At 40.9% G+C, this 14,359-nt stretch overlaps 1 protein-coding gene across 4 annotated transcripts in view; it reads right to left on the bottom strand.

Moving 5' to 3' along the window:
* The window catches only part of ATP8A2 (ATPase phospholipid transporting 8A2), a 752,313-nt gene that overhangs the window by 519,532 nt on the left and 218,422 nt on the right, over positions 1 to 14,359 (bottom strand). For all 4 annotated transcript variants that reach the window (XM_053563905.1, XM_053563906.1, XM_053563907.1 and 1 more), the window contains 5 exons: positions 13,096 to 13,165; positions 11,762 to 11,889; positions 10,497 to 10,608; positions 2,956 to 3,121; positions 446 to 573 (listed from right to left, as the gene is read on the bottom strand). In XM_053563905.1, coding sequence (XP_053419880.1) covers positions 446 to 573; positions 2,956 to 3,121; positions 10,497 to 10,608; positions 11,762 to 11,889; positions 13,096 to 13,165 — 604 coding nt within the window. The remainder of the gene's footprint in view (positions 1 to 445; positions 574 to 2,955; positions 3,122 to 10,496; positions 10,609 to 11,761; positions 11,890 to 13,095; positions 13,166 to 14,359) is intronic.

Genomic DNA, 14,359 nt, shown 5'->3' with positions numbered 1-14,359 from the left:
GAACATCCAATAAAAATTCCCACAAAAGCACCTGGCCTACTGATATGGGCTACTGAGATCCAGAACTTACAGGCCATGGCAGTCCCTTCAAACTCTTATCACTACCCCCCACCACCTCCTTTTGACACAGAGTGAACACGATAGTAAACACACCATGCAGGCTTTTTCTTCAGCTCTGCTTAGAATTTAAAAGCATCAGCAGCCCCTGCTCAGCCTTCTGCCTCCAGTATCTCAGTCCTCATGACAGCCCTCCAATAGATGCCATTGTTCTCCCCACTTCTCAGGGACACCCTCAGTGGGGATGCCTTGCCAGTTCTTTGTTTAGCCAATTTAAACTCCTGGATCTAATGGTAAACAGAAAATTCTTTTCTAGGTGCTCAATTAAATGCTGAAGGTGCTGAGATAGTATTAGCAAATTGAGATTAAACTCTGCTTTAATACTCACCCAGTTTATGAAAAGGGCTTGAGTATACTTCACAACCTCAAGAGTCACCAACAGACTGATGGGAATAAGATTGTTGTATAAGATGATGAATGTCAACAGGTTGTATCCAAAATTATCTGAGGTTGTGTCTGTGGAAGAAAACCAGAGTATCTGTATTGGTTTAGCTACAGATTCATTCCGTTTCTTTTTACTTTTTTCTTCAGAAATTCTTCTAAAAGATGTTCACAGCAAAAGCCTATTGTCTTGTTTAGAGATTCAAGTTAGAATAACTGAGCATCTGCTATGTGTTAGCGAGCATGAGTACAAGAGCTGATTTCTCCTGGGGGCTCTGGGAGAGGGGAGTGAGCAGAAACAGGCATGCCTCCACGTGACCACACAGCAGGACCCTGCGGAACTGACCTGGGAGGCTTCTTCATGGGAAGTCATGGTCACTGAGAACCAGCTGGGGAGAAATGCCTGAAGCAAGCACTGAGAAACAGAGGAAAGACAGCTGACTCAAAAGAAGGAAGAAAGGAGGACAGGCATTTGGATTGGTTATAAGGAATACTGACAACTTCACTAAGGTGAGAGTATATTTGGGACACTCTAAAAGGGTTGGAAGACGGGAAAAGTGTGAACCAGAGAAGCAAACGGAGAGAGGCAGAGCCTAAGGAAAGATAAGAGAAGGTTCGTCTTCATGGAACAAGACCCTTGGGAACAGAATCCAGAGGCAGGATTAGCTTCAACAGGAAGGACACCAGGAGTAGGGAAGAGACATAGGGTCTGGGGGTCCCAAAAGGGGAAGTTCTTTTCTTAAATGGCCATGATATTCCACATGAAGGACAGAGAAGGGAGAGCCTCTGAGCTTACAAGAGGGTTAAGGTGATAGCTACAACCAGCTAAGGGTTTAGCTAGGGTTAAAGATGCCTGTAAAAGAGAACTGAAAGCAGAATAAAGACAGCAGAGGGCTAGGATTGGAAATCAGGGATTTAGAATGGGTCCAAACCATGGTAAGTCAGTTAAGTGGAAATTAAATCAAATGTGGTAGTTTGATTTAGGTTTAGAACTCTGGAGGGCAGGTGTGATGGAAAGAACAGAGGTGAGCAGCACGCGCTGTTCAGCACTGTCGCCTGGCCACCATTCTTCCCTCCTCCTCACTCCCCAGCCTCCCGTCTCCCCACTGATTGCTTTTGTTCCTGACATACCATTTCCTGTCTTGTTCTCCTACAGAACCAGGAGTTGCCAAATAGGGTCTCTAAGTTCCAAGTGTTACAGATGTCCCTAAGGTACAACATTTGTTTACAAACAAATATCTATCTGCCAAATGGAGAAATACTAAAGGAAGTTCTCCCGGCTGAAAGAAGGGACACCAAATAGCAATCAGAATCCAAACAGAGAAACAAAGGGCACTAATAAAGGTCATCTGAAAGGTATTTATCAAAGACAGTAAAATTACGTCTGTGTTTATCTTTTCTTCTCAATTTGAAAGAAAAGCAATTGCAAAGACTTCATTGTAAAATTGCCTTCATGGCCTCAGATACAGGTGGAATCTATATTATAGTACAAGGCATGAGGAGCGAAGGAAGATGCCCAAGGCAAAGGAATGATAGCAGCTATTCATTTAAATCTACAGGAAGAAACAAAGACTTCAGAAGATGGTAAATAAATAAGTTAATGGCTTTTTTTCCCTGAGATTCTTTAAGAGAAAAAGATTATATAAAGTAATAACTACAACACCATACTGTTGGATGGACAACAGAGATAAATATAAAAATAACAGCCCAAGCCGGGCGCGGTGGCTCAAGCCTGTAATCCCAGCACTGTGGGAGGCTGAGGAGGGAGAATCTCTTGAGCTCAGGAGTTCGAGACTCGCCTGAGCGACATTGAGACCCCGACTCGTGAAAAAAATGGAAAAACCCAGCCGGGCGCCTGTAATCCCAGCGGCTTCCGGAGGCTGAGGCAGCGGGGTGCCCGCAGCCCGAGTCTGAGGTTGTGGTGAGCTACCACGCCCACTGCACTCTGCTCAGGGGCATAGGGTGGGACCCTGTCTCAACAAAAAAAAAAGAAGTAAAGAAATAAAAAATAAGCAACGAAATAAAATAAAAAATGCCAATAAAATAAAAAAAAACAAAAATAACAGCCCAAATCAGGAGAGGAAATTAGGGAGTGATTTGGCTGCGTTTTGGCTTTATTTGGCTGGAACTAAGTGTGTATTAATCTGAAGTATATTTACTTAAATTAAATTAGATAAACTAGATAATCTCTAGGGCAATCGGTAAGAAAATATCTTAAAAAATAGTCAAGAAATAATCCTTCAAGTATAAATCCTTCAAGTATAAATCAATCCCCAGACATGCCCTTCTCCATGTCCTCACGTGATACTAACTTCTCAGTTGTTCCTAAGGGCTGGGATTATGTGCAGTAGCCCAGGGGAACAGAAGGATGGTGCAGCCACAGGAAAACCATGCTCAGAAGGGCTTTCCAGGGCTGGTTCCATGCTACTTCAGCAAGCAGCCCACCCTGACACTTACTCAGCTTCTTGATGTACCAGTTCTTTCCACCTTGAGACCTGTTCCAGTACAAGGCTCCCACCGAGCTCACCAAGGCCATGACCAAGAGGATGCCAAACAACACCAGGATCTGCACGTTGGTCACCTTCTCCACATTCGATCTCTTGAGAGGTGCTTTGGTTGAATTCTGGACAAGAGCATTTAAAAGTAATAAGGGTCATAGAGCAGACTTGGGGACAAAGGGTGGGAAGAAAAAGAGGAAAGACAATCATATTTAACAACTGACAAAGTCAATGCCTTTTTTTTTTCTTGCTGAATAATCAATTAAATTAAAAAATGTGCCACAGTCCTGAATCAACAGATAGTTTTTTGTTTGTTTGTTTATTTTTTTGTTTTGGTTTTGTTGAGACAGAGTCTTACTCTGTTGCCCTGCGTAGAGTGCCATGGCATCCGAGCTCACAGCAACCCCAAACACTTGGGCTCAAGTGATCCTCCTGCCTCAGGCTCCCAAGTAGCTGGGACTACAAGTGCCTGCCACAACTCCCTGCTATTTTTAGTAGAGACTGGGGATAGGGGGTGTCTCATTCTTGCTCAAGCTGGTCTAGAACTCCTGAGCTCAGGCAATCTACCTGCTTCAGCCTCCCAGAGTGCTATAGTTATAGGCATGAGCCACTTGCACCCAGGCCCAATAGCTAGTTTTAAGTTAAAAAGAAGAAGACATGCTCTACCCACTTATAGAACATATTCCAACTCTACATGATTCATTCTGTGTTTTGTTTTGTTTTGTTTTTTGAGACAGAGTCTTATTTTGTCACCCTAAGTAGAATACCATGGTGTCACAGCTTACAGCAACCTCAAAATCTTGGGCAAGTGATTCTCTTGCTTCAGCCTCCTGAGTAGCTGGGACTACAGGCACCCACCTGCTTTAATTAATTTATTTTTTTGGGGGGGGGGTCTCGAACTTGTGAGCTCAAGCGACCCACCCGCCTTGGCCTCCCAGAGTGCTAGGATTACAGGCATGAGCCACTGAACCCAGCCATTCTGTGTTTCTTATCATTACATACTTAGCATAAAATTAATGACTTTATCTTAGAATATAATAAGCTAAGTCCAGTTTCAAACAAATGAGGACACTGTTAACTCACAAGAAATGTACAGATTCTACACTATAAAAATCTAGAGAGAACCTTCAATAGCACAGCTCTATAATAAATATACTGAGATATTTTAGAAGCACAAAATTTGAGGGAAAAAAAGACACGAACACATGCACATTGATAATGCAAAACAGAACACTAATAGGTGTTGAAATAAATGAATGGACAAAATGTTCACTTTGGGAATGTAAACAAGAAATGAGCAGGAACAGTAAGAAAGGGCCTTGTGGACAGGGGAAACCTGACTGGTGTCTTGAATCATAAGCAGAATGTAGGCAGGAAAAACGGAAAGAGAAGGAGGAACACAGCCTCACCTCAGGCCTGGCATCTGCTTTCTCACTGCTGCTGGGGAAACCAGCCCAGCCAGAGCCAAGGCAAGTTCAGAGAGATTTATGAAAGCCAGACTGAGGAATCACTGCATTCCAGGTGGAAAACTGGGGACTAGATTTTCCAGCAGTGGAAAAGACAATAGAACTGTTTGAATAAAGCAGTGACTCACCTGAAGTCATTTTGTAAGAAAAATTTCTGGAGGGAGCTGTGGCCAGCAAATAAAGTCCCCCGAGGCCCACATCCTAATCCTTGACCCTGGTGCATATGTTATTTTATACAGTAAAAGGGACTTTGCAGATGGGATTCAACTAAGGACTGTAGGAAGGAAAGATTATCCTGGATTACCCAAGTGGACCCAGTCTAATCCCAAGGGTCCTCAAAAGGGAGAACTTGTCTTGATTATGGTCAGGGGAGAGGTGACCACAGGGAAATGATCAGAGAGGTAAAACCAGTGCCGTGAAGATGGAGGAGGGGAACCAGAAGACAAGGCGCAAAGTTTGGAAAATGTAAGGAAGCGATTCCCCAAGGAGCATGCAGAAAGGAACAGACAACATTTGGAGTCTTAGCTCAGACTTCTAACCTACAGAACCGTGACATAACAATTACGTTGCTTTAAGCCTCTAAGACTTGGAAATTTTTACAACACTCAAAGGAAACAAATACAGTAACACAGCAGGTGGCTAAAGAAGACACGGAGCAGAGGACAGTCGGATAGGAATTAATCATAATCCACACTGAACACGAGATGACTCCTGAGTTAGATTAGAAGCCAGTAACTTCTATTTCAGGGAGGGATGGACACAGGAGTGCCAGCCTGCAGTCCTTCCATAGATCGCAGGCCCTGGCTTTCCAAAGGCAACATAGACGATTTGCTAAATTAGGGTGATCTGCAAGTTTGCGAGGCACTGACTGACCGTAACAGTGGTGCCTTGTCCCAAACCTAAGTCAACACTCTCCTTCACTATCCTCAAGAGATCTTATTGTTACAACAGCTAAGATAAAAATGTCTTCAGAAATAAGAATACAAATGAAGTCACAGGTGAAAATGAAATGGAGATGAAAACAGGAGGCAATTCACTACTAAACTCCACGAAGAAGCTCATACCACAACAGTCGCTGAAATTGTGATGTGAATTCTATCACCAGACCCTGAATACTAGAATGGCCTTGGTTTTCTTGAGGATGGGGAAATTGGAGAATCATCATACCAGTATTTTGAAAAGCTAAGTCCTTTAGACATCTGAACAACATAGCAGCATTTGTCTATATTTCTATTTTCACCTCCCCCCACAGTAGTCCTTTAAATTATTTGTCTTTTACAGACTCTAAGAAAAGATCTCTAGACTCTAAATATAAATCCATTAGTAAAGGCCAACTTACCATCAACCAAATACTACTTCAAGGTCAAACGGGAGAACATAGCCACATCCGGCCTCATAGCAAGAACCAGGCAGGCCAATTCCACAGCTGTTTGTTCTAACTTTTAAAAACCAAAGATGAGCTTATCATTTCTAATAAACATTCACCGAATGAACAGGCAGGGAAAAAAGTACAGTAAACTTCATTTCTGTGACCCCTTTAGTTAGTAACTTCTGATCTTTCCCAGTGGTTGAATTCTGGCCAGTGAAAAGGATTAAGAAAATGTATCTTTCATCCAACACAAGAATAATGACCCCCAAACTTCAGGCTTTACCATGTGCTCTTTGTGGAAATCCAAAATCTGCCCGATCCCTCCCATCCTCTAAATATTTCTACTTGCAATGATGAGTTTTTAATGTTAACTTCCTGCTAGCATTGTAAGTTTTCCTATAAAATTCTCAGAGAACACTACTACAATGGTGGAATGGAATTGTAAGTAAAAATGAGTCAAAATGTCAGTTTTTGAAGAAGCTGAAATCAGACCTAAATCGTACATATTTTATTCGCTCCTAAGGAAGTAGGCCTCAGAATACTAGTTAGAACATCGACTGTGGAGTTTGACTGCCTGCGTTTGAATCCCTCTCTTACCAGTTTGTAAGAATTTCTTAGACCATCTGTGACTCAGTTTCTTCACCTATAAAATGACAACAATACTACCTAGCCATCATAAGGAATAAGTGAGTTAATATCTGTGAATTGTCAAAAACAATATGCGATTTGTTGTAATTAATGTTTGCTATAATGAATGCGATAATCATTCTCTTTCTCCTTAAATCAACCAACAAAAATAGTAGATTGAATTATTTCTGCATATATGGGTCACTGCAAAAGTTTGAGACAGACCATATTATGGCCCTTTATTTCACTTCCAAGCAAGACAGTCAACAGCGTCCTTTCTGATTCACCCAAGCAAGTTTTAACTTGCTGGGCTTATGGGTGTTGCTGGAAGGGCTTCATTTGTTTCCATCCATGCGAATTATTATGTTTCTTGATTTTTAGGTATCTCAAAACTTTCATAATGCCCATCCTGCCACTAAGCAGGAACTGATTGAGCCTTGAAGGGTAGAGGCATTAAGGTGAGAGCTTAGGGGGAAAAAAAAGGTAGAAGAAGAACCTGAGGAACCCTAAAGAACTGAGTTTCCTCTGGCTCAGGCGAAAACTGTGACTGCACAAACAGGGTGGCTCCCAGCTATGGGAGCTATGTTGTATTCCTGTTCAAAGCTCATTATTTTTACGTGTTGTTTCAGCCCTAAAAGCACAGCCAGGCTAGCACAGATGTCTCTGGGGTTGTCTATCATTCTGTACTCAGCAGCCAACATGCAATAAGCCTTTCAAAGAGGTTTAGCACATCCAGGGACAAGGAAAAGTGCCTCTCCTGCTCACAAGCTTAGTGAGTGCAAGCTTAGTGCCCACCTCACTCACCGAACAGATGATAAGAGTGTTTTAAAATACAACTTAATTAACTCATATAGTTTAGCTACAAAGCTGTATTTATCAATGTATGCTCCAGGAAAACAGTATTATAATACATCCAGAGAAAACACCCCAGTGTACAAGAAATCTTGAAGAGTGCTTAAATTTGTAATAAGCACTATCTCTGGGTTCTGCTGAAATCTAAGCTAGCCACTCATGATCTCTTTGTCCCCTTATTATAAAAAGCAGAGATAGTGATCTCTGGTTAACGGAGCAGGGATTACTAGCACTGGACAGAGGAAGACAGAGGGTGCAGACTGGGTGGCAGAGGACCAAACCATTTACCAAGATAAAGTCTATGCATGTGGGCTGGGCTGCTAAGAAACAACACTGGAAGCATTCAAATCAGCCCCTGTATACAGATGACAACCCAGCAGGGGGGATAGATCAAGCTCATCTCGGATATGCTGAATAATCTTGATCCACCCATAAGAGCTGCCTCTCAGCATTCACCAACTATTCACTTCACTTCTCTAACTGCCATGGAGAGCACTCGCCACCTCCTCCCAGCACACATACTCTGCACCCTTCCCACTGGCCTGGGGCCCTGCTCTGCTCTCTCCTCACAAGCTCTCCTGGTTCTCCTGCCTCACCCAGTCAAGGACATGTCTTCCCCCTCCCGTAAAGCAGAGAGTGATGATGCAGCTGAGGCTCGCATCTGAAGGTGTTATTATCTGATGTATATTGGGCATCTGAAGGTGTTTTTATCCAATGTATATTTGAGACTTGGAAATACATCTGAACCTTTATTCCTTGAATGCCATGTTAAAAAAAATTCACTCATAAAATTCATGCCAATTGGCTATACTACTTTCTGCCCCTGCTCCCTGGCAAAGCTACCACTCACTCATTGAAGACTTGAAAAACCGGCCCATGGCATTCATCCCCCTCTGCCCCAGCCTCACCAAGGTCCTAGCTTCAAAGTCATAGCATCGATGCATCAAGTTCCTTTCTTTTCAACATCTAATGACCTTCAACAGTTCTGTCTTTAACTTCCTACTGCCACAGTTCACCCACAGGTTTCATCATGCCTGAAACCCGCCACCCCAGAGACACAGAGACTAGCACCCTGAAACGGATCAGCCTGTGACCAAGCCACTCTTGCCATCCTCCACAGCTTCAGGGGGCCTCTCAATCCTTTGAGCCCCATCTTCCTTCCCTGTCTTCACTGCATTTAGGACCTGGTATGGCCATTACATCATCTCGTGGAATGTTTAACTCTCTCTTCCTATTATCATTTGACCTTAAAGAATGAATCAACACAACAGTCTCCCCTCTCCAACTTGTTATCTAAAACATGCTTCTGCTGGGGATCATTCTTAGTATCCAATCAACTGATGCCCCCAAACCAGGGCCGGATGACCCTTCAGTATATAACACTTCAAAATAACACATATTGCAGTGATTATCTCTCTACTTTGGAATTCTGTATTACTTCTTAGTCTGCATGGCTCACAGAGGGTAAGACGTGGCCTTTCACTTTTGTATCCATACAGCCAAGCACTAGATGTGGTACATCACTAAATATTTTTTAATCCAGAAATACAGCCAAATGTGAGTTTTAAAAGTTATACAAAATGTCATACAACTGAAAAACAAACTCTCATTCACAAAATAAGATGCCACATGATACCAAAGAAAATGTAAGACATGACATTTTAGGACAACAATTACGCAGAATTTCAAAAGCTGCTTGGTAAAATCTACCATAAAATAAATGTGAGCTGTAAATTTACAAACAGTAATTTAAAAAAATTGACAGAGAAAAAGAGCAAAATCAATCTGACTTCAAATTTTTGATTTGGTATTTGAAGAATAAAAGTAACGTATTTTAAACTGTTTAGAATTCAGTTAAAATCCTAATTAATGACAGAGAACTCAGATGTATTATCAAGAAAAGAACAAATGCTCCCATCTCAGGGTGGGCAAGGGACTTGAAGAGAAACTTCTCTGAAGAAGACAGGTGCACGGCCTACAGACATATGAAAAAATGCTCATCATCGTTAATCATCAGAGAAATGCAAATCAAAACTACTTTGAGATATCATCTAACTCCAGTAAGATTAGCCCATATCACAAAATCCCAAGCAAGACCAGAGATGTTGGCATGGATGTGGAGAAAAGGGAACAATTCTACACTGCTGGTGGGAATGCAAATTAATACATTCCTTTTGGAAAGATGTTTAGAGAACACTTAGAGATCTAAAAATAGACCTGCCATTCGATCCTACAATTCCTCACTAGGTATATACCCAGAAGACCAAAAATCACATTATAACAAAGATATTTGTACCAGAATGTTTATTGCAGCCCAATTCATAATTGCTAAGTCATGGAAAAAGCCCAAGTGCCCATCGATCCATGAATGGATTAATAAATTGTGGTATATGTACACCATGGAATATTATGCAGCCTTAAAGAAAGATGGAGACTTTACATCTTTCATGCTTACATGGATGGAGCTGGAACATATTCTTCTTAGTAAAGTAAGAATGGAAGAAAAAGTATCTGACGTACTCAGCCCTACTATGAAACTAATTTATAGCTTCCATATGAAAGCTATAACCCAACTATAACCTAATAATATGGGGAAAGGGAAAAGGGAGGGGAGGAGAGGAGAGAGGATGGGCAGAGGAAGGGTAATCGGTGGGACCACATCTACGGTGCATCTTATAAGGGTACATGTGAAACTTACTAAATGTAGAATGTAAATGTCTTAACACAATAACTAAGAAAAAGCCAGGAAGGCTATGTTAACGAGTTTGATGAAAATCAGTCAAATGGTATATAAAACCAGTGTATGGTGAAAAAAAAAGTAGAGATTTTAGTTAAAAAAAAAAGTCCTAATTAATGGAGTGAAGAGGAGAATTAGTAGAGAAATAAAAAAGTTAGAACTCAACCCACCATACAGCAAAGTAAGTTAGAACCAATTTCCCTCTTCAATCTAGAAAACAAAGACCATTTATATTTCAGGCAAAAAATAGTAAATATCTGATAACAGAAATCCAGAAGGAACTATCTACAGAACTAAAGTAAAGGCACTGCCTTTCCAAATTTAGGTTCATAGACAAACTGGAGTTTCTTAAATGCCACATCTGCATTTTCTACCCTATGGTCAATAAAAAACAAAAATAAAAAAACATACTAAAATCAACATTGTTTTTCAGCATAGAAACATTTTACCTGCATGAGTTTGGTGTCGTGTCCAGTATAAACAACTATGCCAAAGACCCACTGAGTATTTCTAAGCTGTGTACCTCTCAATAAGATCTGGTCAGGCCCAAGAGAAACGGGGCTAAAAATAAGAAACAACATTTACATTTAATGATAGTCTGACAAATAAGCATAAGCATTCCCCTTAAATATAAACCCACGATAAATCAAATGTTTCCTTTAGTCAAATTTGAACTATTTCACTGAGAAATAGGAACAACAAAGATTACCATTGGCTTCATTTACCAAAAGAGAACAACCCAGTTTATTTTATTCATTCATCACTACAGAAAAATGCTTTTACCCCTTATAAAATGTTATGTCTCTCATAATCGTTATGAAACTCAACACCCAGAAAGGAAATTGCTAAAATAACAATCAGAAGCTTATTCATTTGGGAAACGCAATTTATTTTACAGACTATTATAAGAAAAATTTAAAAGCAGTTGACCTTTGACATCAAGGATGGCTTAATGATTAAATAAGGACCTAAGTGATAATTTAGAAATTCAAAATGGGGAGTCTATTCTATAGAATAGCTATACATGCTGATGAAATCATTAAGAAGTCACACTTAGTTGTCCTATTTATTTTGGGTTGATTCCCACGCTCAGGTCCTTCCAAGCCATGGGTCTGTTCAGAATATAAAGGACAGCCCGAGAGCCTGTGGAGGACATTGGTAAGAGGTATGCAGACAAAAGATGACCAGAAGATAGATACTGCACCTCAATATCACAACAAAAGATGACTCAACACAGCAAACACTCAGAGGACAAAGACCACAAATACAGACATGAGGCACTGAATATTCCAGAGGAAGAGTCATTTTTCATTTCATTCAACTATCTAAACACAAATTTTCCTTAGCAGATGCTAGCAAAATCCACACAGTTCTCTAACAAGTAAATTAGCTTTTCTTCACCTCAGACATCCCTCTTCTGCTTTTCTGCATAGTTTTATGCAGCTAAAACCATTTCTCCTGCCTGGCAGAGAACAGGCATGGGAAAAATAAGTCACCCGTCATGTACTTTATCTGAGGCCATTGGGCTCTTATTTTTTTTTTTTTTGTCAAAAATCTGTTCTTTCCTTAAATTTAAGGGAAATTTTAAGTTGACTGAAATGGTGTAAAATCTCACTGTTTTAAAACATTATGAAACTAGAAAACAAACATATTTTCCAAAGCACCAATAGTTCTTAGTCACATTATAAAAGAGAAAAGTAAAGGAAAATAATACCTTTTTCCATCCAAGTGCAAGTTTCCGGTGAAGTCATAGAGGTGGCGATTGGGCCCTTCACATTCTATAGTTCCAGTTAATTTCATCAATACTTCTCGTGTTTGCATTTCCGCTGTGTGACTCAAACCCTAGCATGTGAAGCCAAAGGAGGAAATCAAGAACAATCTTCTGTGTTGAGGGATAATATCTGGCATTCCCATCATAACCAAAAGAGAATAACAAGTCATCTAAAATGCAATAATTTTGAGGAGCTAACAAATCAAACTATCAGCCCCCTGGTAGACTTTATCGGTAGCTTTTTTTCCACAAGAACCTAATGCAAAAGTGGTGAAAGAATTGAATGAAGGAGAAAGTCAGGATTTCACCACTGCACTGAAAACATACATGATAATGGACGTCCTAAAACACCTTACTAGAAGCGTCATCTGTTAACATGAGGTATCCCTTTAATAGATTAACACTAGCTGGCACTCTGCTAACTCTTCTTTAAATAGAAAAGAAAATGTCTAAAGCAAATATCTATGAAAGAAAAGAAAGATATGTGGACAGAATTACTGAATTCAACTTTATATAGCAAAATGTTTGAAGTGTCAAAATACTTAAAATTTTTACACAGTAAAGACTACCATTCAGTTGATCTAGAATTAAAATATATGGTAAAAATAGCTTTATTTAGGACATGAGAATTTTGCATCTAATAAGCCACTCTCAAGAATTAGAATCTCCAGAGTGTAAAGTGAGGCACACAGAGCCCGTCTGCTGTGTTTGACCACTGTAGCTGGGGTTTTCAGCCTCCTGGGATGTCCCTGCCCTCAGCATCACAGGCAAAGGGCACGATAAGATGCAAATGAAGGCAGATACCTTTCTCACCTCCAGTGTGATAAAGCCCCATTTTTCTAGCTCTCTTTATGAGTCCCCTCATCATGAAAGGCATATGTTTCCCATAGATTCCATTCAGGTTAAGGCATGACCTTTTCTTTTTTTTTTTTTTGAGACAGAGCCTCAAGCTGTTGCCATGGGTAGAGTGCTGTGGGATCATAGCTCACAGCAACCTCCTGGGCTCCAGCGATTCTCCTGCCTCCGCCTCCCAAGTAGCTGGGACTACAGGCGCCCGCCACAGCTATTTTTTGGTTGCAGCTGTCATTGTTGTTTGGCGGCCCTGCTGGATTCAAACCCGCCAGCTCAGGTGTATGTGGCTGGCGCCTTAGCCGCTTGAGCCATAGGCGCCAAGCGTAGGCATGACCTTTTGTGGCTGAATATTTTTCCTCTAGGAAAAGACATTTAGGACCAGAAGTGCAAATGGTAACAACACAGGCCATAAAAGATGACTTTACCTGACGTATTTTAAGGTTCGTCTCTCCATCTAGATTAGCTGTTTCAACATAGCACATTGCCTGAGGTTCACTAAGGAAAGGTGGGGGGAAAAGCCAAGTTTAGTAAGGTCCCCTCCACAAACTCACAGCTCATAAAATCTCTGTTGTGAAATGTCTATCTGATGATGAGCCCTTTAAAATAAATTGTTATAAATAGCCACTTCAGCAACAATCATTGATGAGAAAGAAAGACGCATGTTGGCATCTGCCCAGATGACCCACCCTTGTGGGCCCCCATAATGACTGCTGGCTTTAAGTACCCAGAAATGACCGAGGATGAAATGGGGGGTGGGGCATGTTACCTGAAACATATGATGTCCTCCCTGCCAACACCCGACCACTGGGGATGGGGCCTACTCCTGACCAAAAAGGCCACCCTCAGCAAGGCTGGCACAAATACACATTTTTCAAGAAAATTACAGCCAGAAGAGGTGCAAGAGCAAGGCACGGCCTTGGCAAGCCTCTGCTTCCCTGTGTTTTTTACTATCTCAAAAGGCAACTTTTCAATCAAAACACCTAATCTTAAGGACAGAAAACTCAGAGAGTAAAAATAAGCATAGAAAATACCTTACTTCTGTTTCTGTTCTTTGGGTTTAGGATAGTGAGCACAATTAGTGGTTAGAAGAAAAGACTCTGCAACCCACTGGCTAAGTGAAAATTTCCTCGGGCTATATTTATGGGTTCTGTGGCCTTGGCAGGGTGTTTAATCTCTTTCTGTTCTGGTCTTCTTTCATGTAAAGGAAGGCTATGGAGGGTTATCCGGAAGATGAAACAGGGTGACATTCTCAGCAGGCCCTCACACCAGTAAGAAGCACACAGGGGACACAGCGTCAGCTCCAACAAACAATTCCGCATCAAAACCAGGTTTCCTGAGGGGCACAGCCAAGGGTCCTTTAGCTCAAACTACCAAAGGATTGATATTTTTAATATTTCTAAGAGTTTCCTTGTTATTGATCAATAAGGACAAACATGAATCTTGTCTCATTCCCCTCCATAGGCCTGGGGTCGTAGTTTTAAGTCTTATTATTGAGAAGACAATTTTAAGCTATGGCCTAAAATCTAATGAGTGATAAGAAACGCCATCTGCAATCACAGAAAATGCAAATGGCACAAGAATCATGATTCCCAGAGGCATATAAAATTTAGGAAGTTCTAGTCTTCAAGTCATATAATTTAAACTTGAATTCCACAACAGAAGTTCACCTTACCCTCATTTTGGCTTTCT

Source organism: Nycticebus coucang, chromosome 15, assembly GCF_027406575.1.
Source record: "Nycticebus coucang isolate mNycCou1 chromosome 15, mNycCou1.pri, whole genome shotgun sequence".
NCBI classification, from domain to species: Eukaryota; Metazoa; Chordata; class Mammalia; order Primates; family Lorisidae; genus Nycticebus; species Nycticebus coucang.
This window is presented reverse-complemented; position numbering and strand designations above follow the sequence as displayed.